At 36.3% G+C, this 26,874-nt stretch overlaps 1 protein-coding gene across 1 annotated transcript in view; it reads right to left on the reverse strand.

Annotated features, from left to right (window-relative positions):
• Window positions 1-4,857: 4,857 nt before the first annotated feature.
• The window catches only part of LOC141342322 (lysophosphatidylcholine acyltransferase 1), a 44,449-nt gene continuing 22,432 nt past the window's right edge, over window positions 4,858-26,874 (reverse strand). Inside the window, exons 3-14 of the mRNA XM_073846752.1 lie at window positions 25,456-25,670; window positions 21,613-21,725; window positions 19,436-19,496; window positions 19,279-19,337; window positions 17,055-17,089; window positions 16,543-16,597; window positions 15,200-15,282; window positions 14,740-14,865; window positions 11,228-11,381; window positions 10,958-11,056; window positions 8,811-8,952; window positions 4,858-7,557 (exon numbers count right to left, since the gene is read on the reverse strand). Of these exons, the coding sequence (XP_073702853.1) occupies window positions 7,406-7,557; window positions 8,811-8,952; window positions 10,958-11,056; window positions 11,228-11,381; window positions 14,740-14,865; window positions 15,200-15,282; window positions 16,543-16,597; window positions 17,055-17,089; window positions 19,279-19,337; window positions 19,436-19,496; window positions 21,613-21,725; window positions 25,456-25,670 (1,294 nt within the window). The 3' untranslated portion in view covers window positions 4,858-7,405. The remainder of the gene's footprint in view (window positions 7,558-8,810; window positions 8,953-10,957; window positions 11,057-11,227; window positions 11,382-14,739; window positions 14,866-15,199; window positions 15,283-16,542; window positions 16,598-17,054; window positions 17,090-19,278; window positions 19,338-19,435; window positions 19,497-21,612; window positions 21,726-25,455; window positions 25,671-26,874) is intronic.

A 26,874-nucleotide genomic window follows, 5' to 3' on the forward strand; every position in this document is an offset into this window, starting at 1 on the left:
GAACTTTGTATATCATAATTGTTTGAAAAATACATTTAGCTGAAAAGCTCTTTATGACAACATGCCCCAGTTTTTTCTTTTTTAACAGTAACAGTGGAAATGTAACTAAACTATTAAAACATTTTCATTAAAATAAAGAAAGAACGAAAGAAAGAAAAAGAAAGCCCTGCAACTGAACAAAATAAGATTAATCTCACTAAAATTACTAATTTGAAAATAAATAAAATCTAAGAAGAAAATGTCCTAAACCTAAATGGTAGTATTTAAAAACAACAATAATTAAAATAAATACTAATAAAAATAAAAAAGCAAAGTAACAAATAAAAAAAAAATCTAATTAAATAACTTAAATGTGTCAACTGATTTAAAAAATAAGTTAATTTAAAAAAAAAATAATAATAAAAAACAAAATATACAATATGAATAATACTAAAATAACACTCTTCAGTACCTGAATAACCACCATAACATGAAAATAATGAGGTGTTTGTCAAACGACACGGACGTGTGGTAATTCGTATCCCATCATGCCCTTTGAGCAAATATTATTACCATTAGTGTCTGACAGGGCTAATTCAATAATCAACACCTTTCGGAGATTGATTTTCAGCACACACCACCTGCTAACATGATCAAACTGATTGAAGGTTTGATGTGGATCTGCAGATTTCACATTTAATGCCAAACCCAGTCTCTCGCTGGTCAAGTCTTGACGGTGGTGGTACACAAAAAGACTGTGTCAGAGGAAAGCAGTGAGTGCATGGTATATGAATGACAGAGCGGTCATGGTCCAGGTGTCTCGCTCTCTCACAGACAATGAGGAGATTCCTCCGAGTGACAGTCATAGTAAGACTCACTGCTTTTAAACAATCCTCCATAGAGACGCTCGCCGCCGCCGCACACCTGACTGGAGACAATTAAAAGAGCATTTCATCCGGCATTTGATGAAAACCACTTCTGTGAGAACAAGGACGCTGCGGGAGAAACTCTGTTGTCAATCTGTGATCGTCTGCTATTCATCAGATCCACTCATGCATTTATGAGAGAAGCTGGAAAACACAGCGATGAGCTTCAGAGACGCTGATCCAAGACCATATGACCGAGACACAACATTAGAGACTCAACCAATCACTGTAACATAGTAACCAGTTACTTTAACACAGAACTGTAACATAGTAACCTAACACTGTGATACAGTAAATTAGTCACACTTTTTTGACTTTCTCAGTTTGTGTAAATCCACATGGGGTTCAAAGTATATATTTTTTTCCATATTAATTTCACTTGTCTAGTATAAGTATAATTTTGTTTCAGAATTAAAAGGTATACATTGAAATGAGACAACATGATCATAATCAGGTATTATAATCACCAAAAGTGTTCAAAAGAGATTTGTTGCCATTGATGGTCAAAAGAACAACAATACCCAGTATTTCTGCAGATATTATGAAGGTACATTTAAAACTTTAACTTTTTTAAAACAAAGTAAAGAAAATTCTAGGAAAAATAAAATAAAATAATGGAACACAATAGGCCAGCATTTTTGTTTTGTTTTCATGCAGTGGTTTTGTACTGGTTTCAAACATCTAGTTTAAACAGTCTTGTAATTTTAGTGATTCTTAGTGACTCCTCCAGAATGAAAATTCATTGTATTTTTATTATATTTATTGTGTAATTATGGATTACTATAGGCAATTGAATTAACATACATATACACATACAGTATATATAAATATATAATTTACATGTATTCTTGTTTGATGAATTATGCATATCATAACTGTTTTAAAAAATTACATTTAGCTGAAAAGCTTTTTGTGACAACATGCCCCAAAAATAATAACAAGCTCTGGTCTGCTCAATATACTTTTTATATACCAGGATTATTGTTGTTACTAAAACTGTTAAAACACTTTTAAATTAAGGTCTTATATTGTATCCCAATATAAAACTGTGTAAGTATAAAAAAATATTGACAAAACCAAGGTTTCTGCAGATATTATAAAGGTAAATTTAAGACTGTATTACCCTTTTTAAAACAAAGTAAAGACAACCCTAGGAAAAAAAATAATTAAAATGAAATTATGGAACACAATATGCCAACATAGTCTCTAAATGTAAATGTTTTAAATGTTATGTTAACATGTTAACAATGTAAATGTTATTATTTTTATTTTTCACAAAAAACAAAACAAAAAACTTAATACTAAAACTAGAATATTACTAGAACATCACAGATACGGAAATAACTTACTGATGTCCTTCATCCGTATTTTTACAGAAAAATCCGTAGTTTGTCAGAAAAATATAAAACAAAACATCTTACGATTTTTAAAACAATATCTTTTAACTTGAAAAGCAAAATGACATGAGATAAAATGATATAATTAAGTGAGATTAAGACTAAAACAAGAACAAACATCTGCCAGTGCTCAGAAAAATGTAATACATTCAAAGAGAAAAAGTTTTCATTCCCCATTGACCAATATTTATTCTCGTTTTAAGCACAAACTTAAAACAACTTCTCAGAAAACAAGACTTCATATTTTTGATTCACATCTCAAGTAGATCTACAAGGATTTTTAGACATTTGTACTGGAAAACAAGACTGGAAAATACTGAGAAAGACCTTTTTAAGCCTTAGTTTGTGGAAGTGCAAATTAAGACTTTTTACAATCTGCAGAAACCCTGAAAAGATGATATAATAATTAAGAAATACCAGCTGAACTTTTATCATTATTGTTTATACAGTGTATGGTGATCTGATCACTCAGTGCTGTTTCAGAAGAAAATGCCATCCGCTCCTCTAGAGGGAGACAGAGTTACTGCAGAAAACAAGCAGAGCCAGAGAGAATGTGGTCAAGTGTCCCTTTTTTATTAAAGAGTCAGAATGACAAGTCATTTCATAGCGGTCAAAACAGACAGGGCCAGGAATCTTGTAAAAATGACTCTTTTGATACATTACAAAATAAAAGTCAGGGCAAAATAGAAAACAGAGCTAACATCTACTTCAGCTGGACGAGTGTCAGAAGAGCCATCAGAAAGACACATGACCTGGAGGAGTTCAGCCTTTCTTCTTCAGCTCAGCGTTAGACAAGCGTCACAGACACCAGAGAAATAAATACAGGAACCTTTACGAACACAGAGCAGAGCAGGTCTTCTGTGAGGTATTTCAAATAAACTCTACGCTGAAAAACTCGTCCTCATGTCATTACAAAACTGATCAAAACAATCAAAAACAGAACTCTTTCCAACTCAAACCACCGCTTCTGTTGTCAGGAAGGAGACTGAGGTTTGCTCAGATCACATTTCTGATGACTACATATGATTTCAGTGAATAATATTCTGGCCATTTCAGCAAATAAAACTAGTGAGATATTTTCAACTGACATTTTCATGACAATTTATTATGCGTTTGACTGTTTACCTTACTTATTCTCATTAGTCTAACAGATATTTAAAATAACAATAAAATGATTGTTTAATTGAAAACAGCATTACATTTTATTGTCTTCACAGAAATACCACTTTTTGCTTCAGTGGGAATTTGGTCTAAATATTAGGGCTGCACGATTAATCGCACGATCTTGTGAGGCGCATTTAGTCAATGACGCCGGTACTTTGATCAATAGTAAATCTCCATCACGTGCGTTCAGCTGGAGCAGCAATTAATACACAGAGGCGTAAATCACTGACAAAAAAAAATGAAAAACTGGGTAAAGACAAACATGTTCTTGACAGGTTTCATGAGAATGACTTCTTTACATAAGAATGGACTAGTTTAATGTCCAAGAACTACAACCCTATTAGATCCAGAGCAAACCCACAATCCCTTTCTGCTCAATCCAGTATCATCCATTTGGGTACATATCAGAGCCGCTGTAATAGTAACTGATCACTGTAACACAGGAACTGGTCACTGTAACATGTAACAGTTACCAATCACTGTAACATGGTAATTATCACTGTAACACATAAACCAATCACTGTAACATGTAAGATAGTAACTAGTTACTGTAACACAGGAACCGATAACTGCAACACAGTAACCGATAACTGTAAAACAGGAACCGATAACTGTAAAACAGGAACCGATAACTGTAAAACAGTAACGATCACTGTAAAACAGGAACTGATAACTGTAAAACAGTAACGATAACTGTAAAACAGGAACCGATAACTGTAAAACAGGAACCGATAACTGTAAACCAGGAACCGATAACTGTAAAGCAGTAACGATAACTGTAAAACAGGAACCGATAACTGTAAAGCAGTAACGATAACTGTAAAACAGGAACCGATAACTGTAAAACAGGAACCGATAACTGTAAAATAGTAACCGATAACTGTAAAGCAGTAACGGTAACTGTAAAACAGGAACCGATAACGATAACTGTAAAGCAGTAACGATAACTGTAAAACAGGAACCGATAACTGTAAAACAGGAACCGATAACTGTAAAACAGGAACCGATAACTGTAAAACAGGAACCGATAACTGTAAAATAGTAACCGATAACTGTAAAGCAGTAACGATAACTGTAAAACAGGAACCGATAACTGTAAAGCAGTAACGATAACTGTAAAGCAGTAACGATAACTGTAAAACAGGAACCGATAACTGTAAAACAGTAACCGATAACTGTAAAACAGTAACCGATAACTGTAAAACAGGAACCGATAACTGTAAAACAGGAACCGATAACTGTAAAACAGTAACCGATAACTGTAAAACAGTAACCGATAACTGTAAAACAGGAACCGATCACTGTAAAACAGGAACCGATCACTGTAAAACAGGAACCGATAACTGTAAAACAGGAACCGATAACTGTAAAACAGGAACCGATAACTGTAAAATAGTAACCGATAACTGTAAAGCAGTAACGATCACTGTAAAACAGTTACATGTGAGATAGTAACTAGTTTCTGTAACACATTAATCAATCACAGTAACTGATCACTAACACAGAAACCGATAACCGTACCCAGTAACCGATAACTGTAACACAGTAACCAATCACTGTAACACGTAAGATAGTAACTAGTTACTGTAACACATTAATCAAATCACAGTAATACAGTAACCGATAACTGTAACACAGTAACAGATCACTTTAACAAAGAAACCGATCTCTGTAACATGTAACCAGTTACTGTAACACAGAAACCAATCACTTTAACACAGAAACTGATCACTGTAACATAGTAGCCTATCACTGTAATTCAGTACCGATCACTGTAACATGTAATCATTCACATGAACATGAACAGCAAGCAAACCGTCACATTTGTCAGAGGATTCATGAAAAGAAAGCTTCAAAGTCTAAAGTGCCAGCACAAGTAAATACACATCAAATTTAGAAAACAGGCGGGAAAGAAACCATGGACTGAGACGGACTGAGATGAGCAGGAGACCAGAGCCGTCATGAGCACAGAGACTCTGTACGTCAGGCTCCAGATACGCCACTAATAATTTCCTGTTTGAGACTCTGAAATATGACGCACTTTTGACTGCTGATTGTGATGGATTGTCAATACATTCTCTTTTCCTCATTAAAATTACACTGAAATTCAAGGCCAACAATAATCTTTGTGAAATCTGTTGCGGTTTGGGAAAAAAAAAGAAACTGTAACCATAGTAATAACATACATAACACCATCAGCAAGGAAAACATCACAGGTAGTGTAGAAAGACAGAAGCTAATCATACCAGTTAACCAGGTCAATCTGAAAATAACACTTTAGATCACAGATCTGTCATGGCAGTGACAAGAAATTCTTTTATGTATATCAAAATTCACAAAATGCCCAGCATTCGGAATATTCAAAATACATATCAGAAATCGTTTCTAAAAAGGTGGTGACATCGATACAATATTGCTTTGCCAAAAATGTGAGTTGAGTTGAGAACTGACAGCGAAGTTCTCTCGAGGAGAAAAGTAAAGTGTGAATCAAACATCTCAGACTGTAATAAACGCAGACGTCTGAGGTGTTGCTGAAACGCTGTGGAGACTAAACCGATCAAACCTCAGGAAATCAATCCTGCATCTTCACATTAGTTCTTCAACCATAAAAAAATCTTATAAAAAGTTATGAATAACAACAGTATCTTTTAGCAAAATAAACTCTGACAACTTTCGAAATCTCTGTGGTAAATCAAATGTAAGACCAAACTTGAAGAAAATAACTGTATATCACTTGACTTCGGCCTCATTACGTGAATCAAATGAAAACCCCAAAACAAAAATGCGATTCAGTGAATGTGTTCAATCACATCAGGCAGTAGATTTATTCAGTCAGCTGTGTTTGTGAAAGCATCAAAACAAATTTACCACAAAACATCATTCGTCAGGGATTCAATGATTGTTCGTGAGAAAAAAAAAAACGAAGCTCAAATGAAGAAAGGAAGACTTTACTTGATGTAAAATGCAGATAAAAATTTACTAGAATATTAGAATAAGCCACTTGCACTGGCCAAATTATTGGACTTGAAGTCCATTTTTCACTTGCCTCTGCGAGTGAAAAATAGAAAAATACAGGAATATGTTTATCAAAAAGGTAAACGCTCTGTTCTCGACTATATCTAACAACGGTTCAGATTCCTGATTCTCCAACTACACCACAGTCATTACTCTGTTTTTGGTCCATATTAAGCAAGATTTTAGCAGTTTATTTCAGTACCTGATGTAAATCAAAATAAAACTCATGACCCCCCTCAAAAAAAACCCAAAAAGCTGATAGTGATGTGATCATGAATTGATTACTGGATGTCCATAATTCATAAATGTGCAACTGACTGTACAAAAGGATGAGAAAAGAAATAAAACGCACACCCAAAACAAACACCGTTAGCCGCTTTCCCCTGAGCGAAGGGACCAAAGATTAAAGAATCAGGAGATAGAATAAAAACTGGCTCATTCTGATTCAGACCAGCGCTTCATCCGCTCGTGTTTTGCGCCTCAAATCCGATGCTCAGGTCCGTCCAGCAGGAGGAGACAGAGATCAGATATCCGTCACTGGCGCTCAACGATCAGATGGTCAAATACTGAGGAATACTGTTATCAAGCATCGAGCCCATGCAAATACTCATATGAATTCATAAAGGCATCTACAGACGAAAGAAACAAAAGTCGTGGGACTGAGTGAGAGCACTTGGATTCATTACTGACTGGACGTTTTCATCCCGTATTTCAAAAACATGCACAGTCGGTCAGTATCAGTCACACAAATAAATCACCCCATGAGAAACAAATAAGTGCTTGGCTTTCAAGTATTTCTTTTACCAAAAAAACTAATTCCCTTCAATACGCTTTTAAAATAATGATGCTGAGGGGAAGAGAGAAAACCAGCAAGCGTAAAGGAACCAATCAGATGACAGCAGGAAGTAAACACCGCAGCGAGGCTCAGTCGAGTTTCTTCCGCTCGCTGGGGCTGAAGTCAGCGCAGAAGCCGTTGGCGACGTGGGACGGGGAGCCGCTGCCGAAGCCGGCGTTGTCTGAGTAGAGGTACTGCTCTGCAAAGTCTGAATGCTGATCGGCAAACTCCCTAAAGCTCTCTGCCGGCGGGACACACAAAAACAACATCAGCATCACATCTGACAGCTGGGCCTAAAGGAATACACATTTCTACAGGACAGATGATTCAAAGTTTTCTGTTAAAAGCAACTTGTACAAACTATAAGAATATAATTGAACAGGTGATTGTTTAAATATGTTTTCCATCAGTAAATGATAGCATAATAAAGCATGAACCTTGAATATGTGAACGTTAACCGAATGGCATCAGCAGAGCAGAGCTGCACGATTTGGGGAAAAAAAAAAAAAAAAAAAAACTAATTTAATTTTCTTCTAATACATTTCTAATTACGATTTAAAATGCAATTTCAAATCAGGTTTGCTGTGCGTGTTTGTAGGGCTACACAGTTTTGACCAAAGTGATTATACATTGAATAATAATAATAATAAAAAATAAATAAGATTGTAATTTTGCTATAAAAATAAATAAAAAATACATAATAAAAATAGCAACAAGATTATTACGAAACATAAATCTAAAATTGACTAAACAAAAAATACAAATAAAATAATAATAATAAAATTTTCTTCTGATGAATTTGTGATTATGATTTAAATGCAATTTCAAATCAGGTTTGCTGTGCTTGTTTGTAGGGCTGCACAGTTTTGCACAAAGTGGTTATATGTCGAAATGGCTATACAATAATAATAACAATGATAATTATAATAATAAAAAATCTAATATTTAAGAAAAATACATAATAAGCAACAACATTATTATCAAATATAAATATAAAAAATGACAAAAAAACGAAATAAGAATTAATTAAAATATTCAAATAAAAACAAAAATATATTACTTTTTATATTACAACTGTAATATCATATGTAATGTATATTAAACCATAAAACCTTTGACTGAAAACTGTAAGGAGCTTGTAAGAGATTCTGCACAGTGCACAATATAGGTTTGCGAAGACTTTTGGCATTTTGTGCTCCAAACGCATGTTAAAGTGACTCAAACTCACAGCAGATGCAGATGGAGTTCATGTGGATTATTACCCACACACAGACAGATCTAAGTGATTTACTAATGATTTAAATTTAGTTCTAATTAATTGTGCAGCTCTTGGCCACTGTGTTAAATCCATTAGTTTTTAATCATCTACACAAACTAAGGTGACGTCAGCTAAAAGGAAATGATGACTCATTCAGAAGAACTCCAGGAACAAGATCAAAGAAAGCAGGTCAGCTGTGATGCGGACTCACAGAGGATTATGAACGAATCTCTTACCGAAGGTGATTTTGCCCGAGTCCTCCTCATCGATGGCTCTAAACAGACGACTGACTTTGAGCTCTCCGACGCCCAGCGCCGTCCTCAAGATGCACATCAGCTCGTTCTCTGTGATCGCTCCGTCCTCTTCTGCCTCAAACATCTGAAAGAAAATCACAAACACACCAGACTCTCAGAGCTGAGCATCATAATCACAAATAAAAATATAGCTGCAAGCGGCAATTATGGGGCCAAGCACAAAGAAGGAGAGATAAGTCATGCCAGCATCACACCAGCTGCATCAAATACATTAAACACACATTAGGATTTTAAGCAAAAAGGCTGAAAAACCAAATACAGTCACCATTAAAATGATTGAAAGATTTATCACTGTCGACCAGTAGGTGTTGCTGTTATGATATTGATGTGGTGTGTTTAGTGTGAGGTGACAAAGGCACACACAAAGTTTGGTGTCATTATGTCAAAGCTTTTCAGAGATGAAGCCTCAGAGTCATTTTGGCATCAAGCCTTTCATCTATTAACAGAAAATCCAAAAATATTTCACAGCATAGTCTGAATATGATCTGAATTGATTTTGGTGAAAATCGGACAAACAGTCTAGGACGAATTCGAAAAAGTAGAAGTTCAGCCAACTATGGTATAATTGATATCAATGTTGTTGGCATGACCCAAGGAATATTTTGAGACCGCTTTCATCAATAGGCTATTGCAATCAACAGTTATTAGCATTTCTGGAAATTTCATAATTAATGGTTAATGAATGGCTTATTACTTTTGACCAATAGGTGGTGCTGTCACCAAATTGATGTGGTGCAATCATTGTGAGGTGACAATGCCACGTACCAAATTTGGCGCAACTATCTCAAAGCTTTGCAGAGATACAGCCTCAGATGCACTTTGGCATCTTTCCAGCAAATTCATTGATGCATTAAATAAAAACATATTTCATATTTTGACACAAAATCCATAACTTATTGGTCGGAAGATGATCAGAGTCAAATTTGGTGAAAATCGGTCCAATGGTCGAGGAGGAGTTTGAAAAAGTAGGTTTTCAACATGAATCAAAATGGTGGACAGGAAGTTTGGCCACTATAATTGGTATCAATGTTCTCGGCATGACCCAAGGAATATTTTGAGATCACTTTCATTATAATAAGCCATTTTCATCAAAAGTTAGCATTTTTCAATATTTCAATATAACATTTGACCCCAAGGTGGTGCTGCCACCAAACATTTTGAGTACTGTCAGGGCATGGTGACGAAGATACATACCGAGTTTCATAAAGATACATCAATGCGTTAATAAAATGTAGCATTTTATGTCAAAATTCAAAGAGGCTGACATGGGAAAATTTGATACAGTTCGACTCGGCATGCTCCTCTGAATCTAACAAGACGTATCCAACTAGAAGTTTTGAGATTTTTGGCCAAACCATTCAGACGTTATAAGCAAAAAGAGCTATAATTCATATCTCCTAACCACTAGGTGGCACTGTGCCAAAACACAGCAGGTAGCTTCAGGTCATGCTTGTTACAACACACACCAAGTTTGATCTCAATATGCCAAACTGTTGCAGAGATTTAGCTTCACATCCATTTTTGTGTGCTTTTTGTAGAATTTGTTTGCACGTTATTCGAGAACTGTTTGACTAATCAACTTGAATTCCATAACTCTATGCCAGTATGGTCTGAAGATGATCTGAGCCAATTTTGGTGAAAATCAGACAAACCATCTAGGACGAGTTCTAAAAAGTAGGTCTTACAAATAGAAAAAAAAAAACTAAACCTTACAATTTTCCAAATTTGGTGTTCATTCGACTCTGCATGACCCAAGGATTCAGAGAAAAAAAAAATAATTTTGATACTGTGCCTTATGGTTCCAAAGTTATTAGCATTAACATGAGTGAAAATTTGGACAAGTGGTGGCGCTAGAGAGTTTGAGGTAGAGACTCCAAATTTGTTAAGGTGACATTTTAGACTGTCCTCTATCAGTGTGCCAAATTTCACAACTTTCCAGCAAGCGGTTCTATGGGCTGCCAAGGACTCAAGAGTGGAAATTGATATGGAAGAAGAAACGCCAAGTTTCAATAGGTTCCTGCAATCCATAAAACCCAGCATAATCTATTCATTTGATGGCCGTCACACACCTGGAAGGCCAACCTGATGGTGTCCAGTGTTTTTGCAGGCCGACACACCACAGAGAAGGCGATCACAAACTCCCGGACATCCATCGAGTGGTCTTCATTCTGCTCAGAAGGAGACAAGATGGAAATATTTCATGGCAATGAGCACAAACAACAGCTAATCAGTGAAAAGTTGGAGGAAACCGCAAAGATACTGCACATCTGAGTCACTGACATCTGATCATGAATGATTAAAACACTTGCTCAGAACTGTGTCCACGGATAATAATTTACCTCGTCAAAGAGCGCGAACATGTGTCTGAGTTCGTCTGTCACGGGCAGGTTGAGGAACTGGGCGAAATCCTCCAGACTCAGTCTCTGACCCTGCAGTTTACCAGCTCGCTTCCCATAATCCTGCAGGAGCTTCTCTGAGTTCACACGCTTCCACCTGAGATTCACCACAAACAACTCAATACAAACCTCATCCAGCATCAGTACAGAGATACAGGAATCACGATTCAGTCACAAAATGGAATCTACCGTACAAGCCAGAATGTCATGCAAATGTTATATGAACACATCAAAAGCAGGGCTGCATTCTCAATCAGATCAGGATATGCACTAGTGTCTGTCAGTATGAAGCAGTATAAATGTAATTATCAGCAAAAATAAAAATTTACTTTAAAACTAAGAAATATTACTTTTTTCATGTTTGATTTGAACTGTAGACCTGTGATGTGCAGCACTTTGCTTGACAAAAAAAAATAAAAAAATAAAATATATATAAATAAATAAAACAAAAATCTGTTGGATGGATCAAGGCTCTACATTGCGACCATTTGACCATTTGCAACTGAAAACTACTATGTGCATCTATGGAAAACATATTTAGGAGCAGCAGTGCGACTGACCCCATCAGTATATTAGTGTTTGCGCTCAGGGGAGCTTCAAAGGTTTCTACATGTTTATGCAACGTTGAGTAATGTATCACGGACATATCTAATGAATCATTTCATTAACAAAGTGTAGTGAGAGTATAAATAAGAGATTGATTGTGCAGTATAGAGAGCTTCATTCATTATAATAGATCTCTGTGAGATCGCGATGAACTATGAGTGACAGTTTTTAATCATTTTTAAGGGAGTTTGTAAACGAGATATTGATTTATTACAACAGTTAAATAAACAAGAAGTTATTATTAAGTGACTTACATTGTCTGATTATAACACTATTGCCTGATTTTGCTCCATGCCGTCGTTAAAAATGGTCTGAAACAAGCCACAACTGAGTTGTTTATCAATGAACGTGCGTTTTTAAATGAATGTAGTGAAATTATTAAATATCCGATTCATAAAGACAGTCACTTGCTTTATTCCTGAATGAATCATCTGTTCGAACGAATCAACTGAATGAATGACTCAGTAATTAAATCAGTGTTTGCTGCCACCTGCTGGCAGATTTAGTTTCATTTTTTTAAAGTATATTTTCAGTTATTTAAGTCATTTGATATTTCTGTATTCAAAACTGTATATTTAAAACATTAATCTCAACACAAATTTATGAATTTGATTGCACTCATGCCACCTCTGAGCCTCATTAAACACATAAAAGATACACCTACAAGACACTTTGTTCTTCTGGCACTCAGTGTTCTTCTGTGCCACCTCTGTAGTACAAATACATTTTGTTAATACTAATTTAATTTGATTGGTAACTTATTCTACTTGTTCTTATTCTGTTGTTTTAAAAAGCTTAATTTTTTTTATTTGACATAAAAGATGACACTTAAAGGGATAGTTCACCCAAAAATGAAAATGTGATGTTTATCTGCTTACCTCCAGGGCATCCAAGATGTAGGTGACTTTGTTTCCTCAGAAAAACACAAACGAAGATTTTTAACTAATAATTCAAATGTAATTTGGATTTGTCTGTGCATGTTTTTGTTTACTTTTAAAGGTTTGGTGCCCATCCACTGCCATTATATGACTGACAGACTGCACCGGTTTGAGTTAAAAATCTTCGTTTGTGTTTTTCTGAGGAAACAAAGTCATCTACATCTTGGATGCCCTGGGGGTAAGCAGATAAACATCACATTTTCATTTTTGGGTGAACTATCCCTTTAATAAAGTTAGAAAAACGCCAAACAAAATTAAAATATCAAGAGTCAAATATCACCTCGTAAGAGGAAAGCTAATTTTTTGATTGTGTAGAACAGTCATTCCCAAAGGCGGGGTCCTGACCCACAAGTGGGTCGCGGGAAATATTGTATGGGTCGCCAAGTCGAGCACTATTTTTCAGTGCGCTATATACTCTTGATTAAAATTTATATGTGTAGTTCACCTATTAGCCGCACGAGGGAGCTCGTTGTTTTCTTCTTCTGCTTTCTTTTTTTTGTTGTTGTTCTTTAGCTGCGCTCTGCATCGCCTGTTTCATACTCCGTCTGCAGTGCGTATGCGTTGCGTATTTTTTTCCGCACCCATGTTAACGGATTGGAGCGTTCACACTGCACGCGGTTGCAGTCCAGCAGTGCGTCCCAGAAGCAGTGCGTTTGCAGCAGAGCAGCGATCATTTCGGCAGAGCCTATTTTTTGATGTGCTGCAAGCACTGCATGTGCTGAATTAAAGTGACAGCGCATTGTTCGCTGTAAAAATGAACATGGATTGACACGAAAATGTCCCATAAATGCATATAAATAAAGTCCACTTTTTCACAGTCAACACGTGGCTTTTTGGCTAGGTTTAAAATAAGGAAAAGTGCAGTTTTAAAGAAAAAGGCAACATAATACGTGCACTTGTCCAGGCAGAAAAGTTCTTTAAAGCATTGTTTTTAATAAAGATTTAATGCGAAAGAAAAGCATGACTGCTTCTGTCTGTGGTAAGTTTTAATTAAAATATTTTTTGATAGCCCAATTTCAATTAGAAAAGGAAGCTATAGCCTCCCTATGTTGTGTTTAAATGTGTTGCAACTTGCTTGAGCAACTTAATATACAAATCTAGAAGTCAAGTGCATTGAATAATATGTTGTTTTTTATTGAGTTTAAACGTGAAAATGTCTGTTACTGTACTAGTGTACTGTGATAAAAGAGGATCACAATGCTGAAAAAGCACTTGTGGATTTGAAATCAAAATAATGGATAAATATTGTGTTTGTGGTAAACAGCATTTTCTGCAAATCTGCATTTTACTTAAATAAAAAAATGTGCTTTGTCAAATATCTGTATCTCTTTTAAATAGTTAAGTGGAAGCATGACCTTAAAAGTCACACATATTTTGTTAATGCATAAATTCTCTTCGTGATATATGAACTATATGGGCTTAATGTTTATTGGGTCACAAGGATTTATCGACTTTAAAATGTGGGTCCCCAGAAAAAAAGTTTGGGAAACACTGCTGTAGAATGTGCTCCTGAAATTTTGACTGTGCTCCTTAATTTTTTTAAGTGCTCCTAACAAGAAAAGTAAGCGTAGAGCCCTGTGGAGGAATAAGTAAAAACATATTTCCTAAGGCCCTAAATGTAATTTGTATTATATTTTTATGAAATTTATGTTAAATTGTATCGATTCATAATTTCAACTAATTAGACATGTTTTTGATTACTAACAATAAAAACAAAAAAAAAATAAATTAAAAATGTATTTCCACTGCAAAAATTTAAATGGAAAATTAAGAATTAGTTGAAACATACGATGGATTCATAGGGCCCTAAAGCAACAAGCACACAGTTCCTGATCTGATGTTTGTGAAGCTGAAGTGAGACTGAAGCGTCTGATGGTCTTGATCAGCGTCTGTAATGACAGCCAGACTCACCCCAGACTGCGCACCAGTTTAGCGAACTCCAGCAGACAGGTGTCGACCGGCAGCCGGATCTGACCCTCGGCCATGGCCAGCTGACAGTCTTCAAACGAGTAGTCTGTGACGGGGACCTGCAGGGCCCTTCAGACACAACACATGACAAGCAGATTCAGCACAGAAACCAAAACTCATCCATCAAACAACTGTCAGGAACACGTATGATCGCAGTTTACCCCAATACCAAAAGAGAGACACATTTTACGCTAATTTTACCAAAACATTAAAAACTAACTAAAAATTTCAAACCGATAATTCGAAATAAAATGAAAACGAAAAACTATTTGGATTTTTTTTTTCCGTTTACGCTGAACTTGCCATTTCAGATAATAGTAATTTTAAAAAAAACTATTAAAAAAGAAACAAGGAGATTAAAATCCAAAGTAGCAGACAGTACAGACAGAGACCGAGATCTTACTTTGCCATCAAGCGGCGCACGTTGTGAGCAAAGAGCTCTGGATTCTTCTTCTCCTCCTCTGAAGGCGAGTAAATGGGCAGATACTGAGAGAAAAGAGAAAGAGAAAACCACACTGAAGACTCATCAGACCATAAAACCTAAAAAACAATCATACATGGGGAGAACGGCCTAGAAATCACACAAAACACTCCTGCAACTCCATATTAGCACACAGTGAAATCAGCCTTAACCATTTTCCAATTAAATTTCTCTGAATTGTATTTTTAACAGTTTCAAAAAGCAAGTATATTATTTATTTATTTTTATTGAAATATTTCTGGATTCATGACACAACACAAACACATTCATGAAAAACAGTGGAAATCATATTAAGGGTTTAACAACTTAACAAATCTCTTGAAATGCAACCAAATGGAAATTTAAAGAGACCTTTTAATGTTTTAGCAAAAGTGCTGCACAACAGAGCTTTACTTTTAAAATTGAAACACGCAAGAAAATTGTGAGATAATTGATCATTTCTAAAATATGAATGAATTATCATTACATTTAAAGGTCACTGCACACAGAGTACGAAATATTCGTCCAGAATTTTTGCACGTTAAAAAATAAAGACTTCACGTTTTACACACTGCCTCCAAAACTTCAGTTCATCGTAAAAAAATTCAGATCAGGTTCGATTTTCTGCGTTTTCGCATCTTCTGTAACAAGCATTTTGATAGGAAAGGATGGCGAAAATGAGAAAAAAAAAATCCCCAAAAACACATTTGGGAACTTTGGAGTCAGTGTGCAATGACCATAATGTGCAATAGTAATACATTTTTGTCCTTTCAGTCTGATCTTTGATTTAGGAGGGTTGTGGTTTCTGTGTGCATCTGCTGACAGGTTTTCTGAACTGAAATGTCGCCGAGGTGACTCTCAGATGTAGTTCATGTCTTCATATAATGAGACAAAGACAAGAGTCGTATGTGTTTCAGTGTGTAGTAGAGCATCAGGATTCACATTTACACAGCAGTGCTTCAATGTTCACACACACTAGCTTGACTGACTGTACAGACCTAATTTTGATTAATGCATCCATAATTTTCCAAATTCTGTGACATTTCCCTTTTCTCAGTAAATTCCATTTTTGTGTCTGGATTCTGGAATTCCATCTACATTTTTCAAAGGGCTCTATCTGTACTGATCATGTGCTAAAAACCACTACAAACACCTCCCTGACCCCCACAACACCCAATCATGAAGGTGAGCTCTGCACAGACAGACATCTCTCATGTATGTATACCATCTTTAACGCTTGTATCAGCACATGACAACACAGAGCACACCAGACAAAAGAGACTCACCTCGATCTCAAACTCATTGTGAAGCTGACAGAGCGTCAACCACAGGATCTTAAACCTGCAAAAGAACAGAATTACACAGATGTGTGACTGTTTCCAAATGAAGGTTCCTTCCTTTAGTATGTTTAGTTGGTTTAGCTCAGGGGTTTCAAACCTGTCCTGAAGCCCCTCAGCACAGCCCGTTGTTTGTAATTCAAGGCTATGTCTGAAAGCATGGACTGCGGACCTGTTGCCTCACTACCTTAACAGCTAAAGTGGAATGCATCTTCTGAAGGCAGCATTTTTCAGCTTTTAGGACCTGCAGCGTCTTCTAATGAGCTGATGAGTTGATGAGGTGTGTTAGATGAAGCAGACATGCAGAATGTGAAGTGCTGGATCTCCAGGACAAGTCTGAAAACCACCGGTTTAGCTGGCAGTGACGCTCCACCTCGACTGTTCATGCTCATCTACTACAGCTACGAAGGAGCTGAATGAAAAGCTGTAGAGAATAATAATAATAATAATAAGGCACTTACGCTCCAGGCCCCTGCCACGTCCACGTGATAGAGTCCTGTAACCAGAAACACAACATCAATTCATGAGCGTTCATGACACATTAACAGCTCAGAACTACAGCTTTAACGCTGCATTAACAAAACATTTGCTTACAGGACTCTCCTCTAGAGATGCACTAAAAAGAAAATTCTTGGCTAAAGCCAAACAAAGTTAATCACTGAGCTGAAGGCCGAATACTGAACATGGTTTTTTGTGTTTTTTCCTCCATGTATTTTGCACTTGTTTTCACCACTGCATACATTAAATATTTGCTTTTTACAGTTTTGTCTTGCTTTTCAACAAAAAAATCAATTACAAAACAACAATTAAAAAATATTTAACACTGAACATTTTTAACATTCTAGTAGACATTACAGCCTACCAACAAACCACAGTTTAACTTAAAATGAATAAGTTAGTAAAATACTATTCTTTGGCCATTTTTAAGACCCTCTTCTTGAATCAGGCATGTGTTTGTAATGCACAAATAAATGCAGCTGAGCAAAGGAGAAAGTTAGAATAAATGTATTTTATGTAAATGTATCATTATTTTGTCTTACTTTTTACAGAACAGCAGTAAAATGCCAATACTAACATTTCTGAATGTAGACTTTTATTTAGTGGTAAACCCGCAAGAAGAGCTCAGTCCTAGTTTTTGCTGACAGCAGCAGATTTGTGAATGATTGTCATTTTTGGGCTTTGAACCCTGGCTAAGGAGCTGCTGTCAGAATAAACACAATTGGTGTCTGGTGTACATTATACATTACATTACATTATAATCCTACGGAGTGTTTTAAAAAAAAGTCCTGAGCGCTTTTTAAAACGCCACAGCCGGCGTCTTTTTCTGCAGCTCGGAGCGTCTTTTCAAGTCGAAAAAAGTTGAACTTTTCTGAAGAAAATGCCCTACGTCAAGCACTTTTTTGAGAGCTGACCAATGACAAGCAAGTAGCTAGACCTGTCGTTTCCATAACAACAAGAAAAATGGGAAAGGTGCCGTTATTTAGACTTTTATTTTTATTGTTGTGAACCGGATTCGCCTCCCCGTTAACTTTAAAAACCGACGTGCAGCATTGCTAGCTTCTTGAGCCGCACATCGACATGTACAGCAGAGCCGTTGCGTTTCGGGCATCCCTTTTTCGAGTCCCGGCTCGCAGACCTTTCCCGATCCTGTCCCCCCTCTCTCTCTCCCACTTCGCTTCCTGTCTAAATACCGTCCTATCAAATAAAAGGCAAAAATGTCAAAAAAGAAAAGAGCCACCTTCCTCTTTTATCGACATGTCTGCACCACTCTTAGGCCCTGATCACACCGAACGCGTCTTTTAGTTCTAAAAACGCGAGGCGCACAGCACTGCCTTGTTTGGTGACTTTTAATAAAAGAGCAGTGTGCTGCGGTTTTTTTATGTTGCTAAGCAACGACCAAAACTGCTGTCCTGTCAGTCAAATCAAAGGATTATAGCGCGAGCCCTCTAAAATCTTTGTTTTTTTCTGTTAAGTAAACTGTCATTTTAGCAGAAACCCTAAATAATACAGCTCCGGGTTACCCACGATAGACACCAAAGGTTTCTCCTCCTTTTCTGCAGTCTCCGGACTTTTTAAACAACGTAAACTTTCGTCACCACAACAGAAGGCCCGCCTCTCCATTCATTCGATTGGACAATGGAAAAGAACGCGAATGACGTTGGGCGTTTTTCCGCTCAGAGTTGATTTTTTTTCAACTTCAGGCGCTCAGAGCGCTGCTGCAAAAACGCGAGGCGCAGCAGGCGGCGAAAACGCGAGGCGCCCGGGGCGCATAAGCAGCGCGGAGAACGCTCACTGCCAACAGAAAACCATTCAAAAGAGGCGCCTCCAACTGCAAAAACGCGTTCGGTGTGATCGCGGCCATAGGCTACTGTTGCAGCTGTTGTTATAGCAACAAAAGACGTCCTCTGCTGGAACGCGTCCAGATTTTTTTGTAACTAAAAAAGCGCGCTTGTCAACTTTTTCTTGTCAAAAGACGCCAAGTGTGAACACGCTCTTAGTGCTCGCCTCTATTTGATCATGTCACAGCATTGGTCGCCATCATTTATTATAGCCTTTTCGCTTATTATTATTAGGTCTTTTTGCTATTTTTGGCCGAATAATTTCAGTTTCATAAAACTTGACCATAAGAACAAGAAAAATCTTTCCAGGTTTGTGTGTAATGGTGTATGAAGTCAGACGTCTCACCAGTTTGTTTGGGTAGCGGATCACGACGGGCTGTACAGGAACTGCAGGAATGAACGCTCCTGAATCACAAACAAACAAACAAACATCAACACATCAGGATGAACGGATCTTTAGCTGCTTCTGAAACCTAGGTTTGGCCATTAGACAGCAAGAGCACCTGGTTTAAATGTGATCAGGCAGGTTCTATTGGTGCACGTTCCTTCTGGAAAGATCATTATCTGGAAAACACACAGAGTTTCTGATCAGTTCACAATCATGAATCATTTCACCAAACCAATGGTGTGTCAAATCTGGAATTAAAGTGACATTATGACACACGACTCATCAACTCACTGAACTACAAACTAGGGCTGCTCGATTATGGCACAAATCATAATCGTGATTATTTCAGTCAATATTGTAATCACCATTATTTAACACGATTGTGACTGGGTCTGGAACTTGACTATGATTTATTCATTTAAAGATAGCAATACAATAAAAAAAAAAGATACAAATGAAACAGTTTTTTTGTAATTAATTGTTATTAATTGAATGTAAAATAAAGCAGCATAGTCTTCACTGTAAGAATTAAACATGCTTTGTTTCTTATAAAAACAAGAGCAGTGAGTGATTTTGTCTTTTGCTGTTTGATGAACATTAAGCACAGAGACGACAGAAGGAATATTACTTTAAGAGCTGCACGGATCCAATATACTGTTACACACGGATTTTTAATTTTAACTGTGCATTTGAGACATACTGTAACTGACGAAGGTTTACACGAATAATCACCAAACGCTCCATTTGGCTTATATTTGCATGCATTTGACCGTTCAGGTCCGCATCTTAAGCTAAACGTTCACTTTGCATGTCAGTGTTCCGTTCCGTCTCTGAACACATAGCATTGCACAGAACAGCACAAATCAACATTATTAAATCAAGCACGTTCCATTTATACAAGTCGTGTTTCATGATTTTACTGATTTGCATGTGAAAATGGGCTTTTAGAGAAGATATAAAACTGTATATATATATATATATATATATATATATATATATATATTTTTTTTTTTTTTTTTTTTTTTTAATATCACAGTTGAGGCTTTTTTCAAAATTGTGACAACTCACAATCTCCCAATACTGAGAAAGTCAGAATTCTGAGACAAAAAGTAAATCACCTCTATCATTTTTTTATTCTGTGGCAGAAACCGAAAAAGAAGTGTGGGATGTAAAGTTAGAATTAAGGAAAAATAGTTACATTTCTTTCTATAACTCAATTCTGACTTTTTTATGGGTAGCATTTTATTTTAGAGTCCTGTTCCTCTTGAACATACCAGGTACTTATTATAGTAATTACAATAACTAGGTACTAACCCTGGAACCTACCCCTAAACCTAACCCAACCCTGTGTAGTTACCCTTTTATTAGCACTACTTTCTTAGGTAGGTACACTTACTGTAAAATGAACTGCAACCAAATAATAAAAATAAGTCTGAATTGTGAGACATTAACTCAGAATTATGAAAAAAAAAAAAAAAATCAAAAAATTTAGTTGTCTTTTTTTCCTCTTATTTTATTCTCCAAGAAAAAAAAAATATAAATATAAAACATGGCCAAAATATTAAATTAAAGGTTTACATTTGTAAATTCATCAGTGAAGTGAATATTCAAGCAATCTGTAATCATTTCACTGCTCTGATTTGACTGGATGTTCACACTACAATGAGAAAATAGCATTTTTTTAGACGTATCCGTGGTGTTCATTTATTTATTTAATCAAAATGTCTAAAACATAACACATTTTCTTTCGAATGGTGCTGATGGCAATGTTTTTGTCACTTCCTAATGTTCCATTTTTCTGCAGGAAAAAAGTGGGATTATTTTGGAGGGAAAGCAACAACTTGAGCGTCAGTAAGTATTACTGAATTTGATTAATTTTGAGGAAATAAACTCACGAACTTCAGTAACGGATCAGCAGCTATTACACTGTAAAAAGTTTTCACCAGTTTCAACTTAAAACTTAAGTTTAGCAGCTGCCTTAAATGTTAAGTTAAATCAACTTCAAAGTACAAGTCACTTTAACTATTTTTATTGTTGTGAGTTGAAATGACTTGTAGTTTTAAGTTCATTTAACTTAAAATTTTAAGGCAGCTGCTAAACTGAAGTTTTTAAGCTGAAACTGGAGAAAACTTTTTACAGTGTATTGAAAATGTTAAAGTTTGACCTGAGCAGATTTCTGAAAGTCTCATATATTCATCTGTGTAAACACATCCTTCAACATTCACTGCTAAAGTGATTCCAACATGAGTTTTGTGTGTGATGTCCAGAGAGTGTGTGTGAGTTTAATGGTACCTGCGGCCACTCTCCTCCTGAATGCGCTCTTCTCTTGATCTCCTCCACCGTCTTGCGTCTGGAGTCCTGATCCGACCGCGACACGAACACGGGCCGGATGTATTTGATGAGAGCTGAGGAGAGACAGACACGTGTTTCAGAAGCTCACACACTGTTGTAGAGACACATCTGTCCTGCTGCGCTGCTGGACCAAGCTCTTCTAAAGGTGAGGAGCTATTTTGATTCTCCAGACCTTAATAAACTGCTGAGTGGAGGATTTCACCACACATAGAAGACAGAGAAGATACTGAGTCAATCTCTCAAAACTGGTTGCTAGCATGTTTCCAGCATGTTTCTAGAATAATAAAGTTGTTGACTTGCTAATTATAAATCTTTCAAGCTAGGCTTTCTCAAGCCAACCTTGCTAAATACAGCCTTGGTGAAGAGAAGAGTCTTCTCACTGCTCTGTGGTGTAAATAAAATGCCAATAACACGAAAGATGGCCAGATTTGGTCTATTAAATGAATGAATATTCATATTTATCTTCATCATCTTCATCATCATCATCATCATCATCTTCATCTTCATCTTCATCATCACCATCTACATATTCATCATCATCTTTATCATCATCATCAACATCATCATCTTCATCATCATCTTCATCATCATCATCTTCATCTTCATATTCATCATCATCTTCATCATCACCATCTACATATTCATCACCATCTTCATCATCATCTTCATAATCTTCATCACCATCTTCATCATCATCATCATCATCATATTCATCATCTTCATCATCATCTTCATAATCTTCATCACCATCATCATCATCATATTCATCATCATCATCTTCATCACCATCATCATCATCATCTTCATATTCATCATCATATTCATCATCATCATCTTCATATTTATCATATTCATCTTCATCATCATCATCATCATCTTCATATTTATCATCATCTTCATCATCATCATCATCATCATCATCATATTTATCATCATCTTCATCATCATCATCTTCATCATCATCATCATATTCATCATCATCTTCATCACCATCTTCATCCATCATCATATTCATCATCATCATCATCTTCATCATCATCATCATCATCATCATCATCTTCATAATCTTCATCATCATCATCTTCATAATCTTCATCACCATCATCATCATCATCTTCATCACCATCATCATCATCATCATCATCATCATCATCATCTTCATATTCATCATCATATTCATCACCATCATCATCTTCATAATCTTCATCACCATCTTCATCATCATCATCATCATCATCATAATCTTCATCATCATCATAATCTTCATCATCATCATCTTCATATTCATCATCATCTTCATAATCTTCATCACCATCATCATCATCATCATCTTCATCACCATCTTCATCATCATCATCTTCATAATCTTCATCACCATCATCATCATCTCTACACTGGCTACCTATTAGGTTCCGTATCACTTACAAAATATTACTTCTTACCTATAAGGCCCTTAATGGTTTAGCTCCTGCATACCTAACTAGTCTCCTACTACGCTACAATCCCTCACGCTCCCTAAGGTCGCAAAACTCTGGACTTTTGGTAGTACCTAGGATAGCAAAGTCCCCTAAAGGAGGGAGAGCCTTTTCACATTTGGCTCCCAAACTCTGGAATAGCCTTCCTGATAACGTTCGGGGTTCAGACACACTCTCTATGTTTAAATCTAGATTAAAGACTCATCTCTTTAGCCAAGCATTCACATAATGGATCTCATAACGTTGTAATTTCAGTTCCATCTGATCAAATGCACATTAATATTCTTCAGCTTGGGCTAAACACATCATTTTTGTTTGGTCCGAAGTTGGAACAGCAGCTACGCTAATTATTTCTTTGTTTCTCTGTCTCTGCCATGGGATTTCCATCCCGTGGTAACTAGGGTTTACACAAGATTCAGCCCGGATTCAGAAGAAGAGATGATGCCAACCCCTCAGAGGACCGCAGATGATGCCAGCCTTGAAACAACATACAGCACTACATAATTTTCCTACAAGTTGATTACAGCACATAACCATTGCAATTAGTGTTCATCATCTGTTCGATTACACAGTTACTGATTTTAATATTTATACCATATGTACATCGACTCAACATACAGTATTCACCACTAATAAGCTACTAAATATATTGTAGTAGCCTAAAACTTTTGTACAGCTGCTCTGCAACAATTTGTATTGTAAAAAGCGCTATACAAATAAACTTGAATTGAATTGAATTGAATCATCATCATCATCTTCATCACCATCTTCATCATCATCTTCATAATCTTCATCACCATCTTCATCATCATCTTCATAATCTTCATCACCATCTTCATCATCTTCATCATCATCATCATCATATTCATCATCATCTTCATAATCTTCATAATCTTCATCACCATCACCATCTTCATCATCATCTTCATATTCATCATCATCATCATCTTCATCATCTTCTTCATATTCATTATCTTCATCCTTTTCTTCATCATCATCTTCATCATCATCAGAGTGGCAGCTGATCAGGGACTTGCCCACTCCAAAATGAATCAAATTAGCACTAACCAGCTTCATCTAATCAGCCACAAAAGCAGCTCTCAGCCGTGATCTCAAAGCTCCAGAGCGCAGACACAGGTCTAAACCACACTTGAATATGACTAACCCTGATAAACCTGCCAGTTTGTGGCGTTCGTCATCTAAATGAACTGAGAGTTTGTGCAAACGCTGTCATGTGAGCAGCTGCTGTCTGTCAATCACACCAATACACTCTAAACCAGCTGTTTGAGATCAACTAATACAGCTACTAGTGTCTTCCTGAGAGTAACAGGATGCTTTTGAGGAGAGAAAGACAGCCATGAATCTGTGGTTACACTGCTGCACCGCTGCATTTCTGACGCCATCCATCAAAATCACATCAGGGCCCGTATTCACAAAACATCTTTAGGCTAAAAGTAGCTCATAACTTGTCAGTCCTAAATTTAGGACTCCTTAATTTTTGCTCTGAAAGTATTTCACAAAGCATTTTAGCACTAAAACGAGCTCCTAAATCTGGGAAATGTTAGGAGTACTGAAGAGGACTCCTAAGTCACTAAGACCAATGGCAATCTGCCTCTGAACTCAAACATTTTTCCGAAACACTGTGTTTATTTCCACACAAATCTTTTGGTTTTGGAGGTTGTTCCAACTCCAGATTTTCCTTTGATTATATCCTTGTTTTCATTAACAAGTTGGGCAAGAAGCAACAGCTGTTCTTGCGTCCAGTTTGGTTTTTGTTTAAGTTTGTGTATGATTATTCTATTCTGTTAATAAAAAGGCTGTTTATATGCATATCAGCTAATTGTTTATGAGAAGCACATAAGTAATAGGCTGATAATCAGCTGAACATATACTTGTTCAATTAGTGACATGCATTTTTTGCAAAAACTTTATTTGAATACGGCAACTTAATATCATGCTCTACAGTATTTCTATGAACAAATCTCTGACAGAGACTCCTCCTCTGTCAGCCAATCACTGTGTGCATAGTTAATGAGCATGCTGACATCATCCAAAGCAACAAGGTCAACAGTAGTGCAGTAGTGTATTTATATACCATTTAATAAAAATATGTATTTTTATAGTTTACAATGCTTCTTACAAAACAGCAACACTGACCAAACAAGGCAATAAACTAGCTATCATGACCAGTGTTGGGGGTAAAGCAAGTTATGTAATAATATTACTTTTTAATTGACAAGAAAATAGTTACTTTTTCAAATAAGTAACACCAGTTATTAAAAGCAGCAGAAGAGAACAGAAGACTTACTGCCCCACACAGGGATGTCTTTGCTCTCCGCTTTCATCACAATGGAGGCCATGGTCATGGTGACGGGAATGGCGTCGAAGTAGGACGAGTGCGGGCCGAGGGTGAGGATGGACGCTTCGGCGGGCAGAGCCTGTCTACCCTTAATGCTGATCCAGTGGAAACCGCCGGCAAACCACATGACCCGCATGATGGTCTTCAGCACCACGTCCACCAGCCTACAGGAGAATAATTCACCGTCAGTCTGACTGATGCGCTCAGAGATGGGTTCTGTTTGATAAACCACAGCAATGAGCCACATGACAGCATGAACCAGCTAAAACCATCATCCCAGCACCAAAACATACCTAGCCAGCATATGCTGGTTTTTCAGCAGGGATAAAAGCTATGCTTCAAGAGTAATGCAACAGTTGCTGATCATTTAAGCAGTTGTATCAGTTGATCTTTGTAATGAAATGAACACACACTCAACTCAGATGAAATGTGTGAGTTGCATTTTGAAATTGTCATACGTGGGAACACTTTCTATGAAGCCTGTATTTATAATGCATTATAAGGACATTCCTAATGCAGTATAATGCATGCATAATGCCTTATAAACAGCATTATAATATGTTATATAATTTTATAAATAATCATAGCAACAGTTACGATGCACTATAACACTTTCCTTTTGTGCTTATAACTTTGATGAGTACAATGCATTATAACACCAGATGAAGACTGCATTTACAATGCATTATGAGAGTGTTCTTATATGTATGTTCTTATTATGCATTATAAATACAGGCTTCATGTGGTGTTATAAATGTTAAGTATTATAATGCATTGTAACTGTTTTTATGATTATACAACAAATCATAATTGTGTTTATAAGGCATTACGTATGCACTATAATACATTAATAATGAAGGATTATAAATGCAGTCTTCATCTGGTGTTATAATGCATTGTACTCAAAGTTATCATCACAAAAGATAAGGGTCACACTTTATATTAGGTGGCCTTAACTACATGTACTTACATCAAAAATAAAATACAATGTACTTAATGTGGTCATATTGCATTGCAAAACACTTTTGCTTCTATTAAGGTGGGATATGGGTGAGGTTAGGGACAGGTTTGGTGGTATGGGTGGGTTTAAGGGTGGGTTAGGGTGTAAAGGATGGGTCAACAGTGGTAATTACAGAAATTAATTACAAATGTAATTACATATAGGTTTTAAAAAAAATGTAAGTACAATGTAAATACATGTATATACACAATAAGTATATTGTACCAAATGATTAATTTAAATGTAAGTACATAGTAGTTAAGGGCACCTAATGTAAAGTGGGACCAAGATAAGTATTATAGTGCATTGTAACTGTTGTTATGATTATTTATATTATTTTATAACATATTATAATGGTGTTTATAAGG

Source organism: Garra rufa, chromosome 9 (genome assembly GCF_049309525.1).
Source record: "Garra rufa chromosome 9, GarRuf1.0, whole genome shotgun sequence".
Classification (NCBI taxonomy): domain Eukaryota; kingdom Metazoa; phylum Chordata; class Actinopteri; order Cypriniformes; family Cyprinidae; genus Garra; species Garra rufa.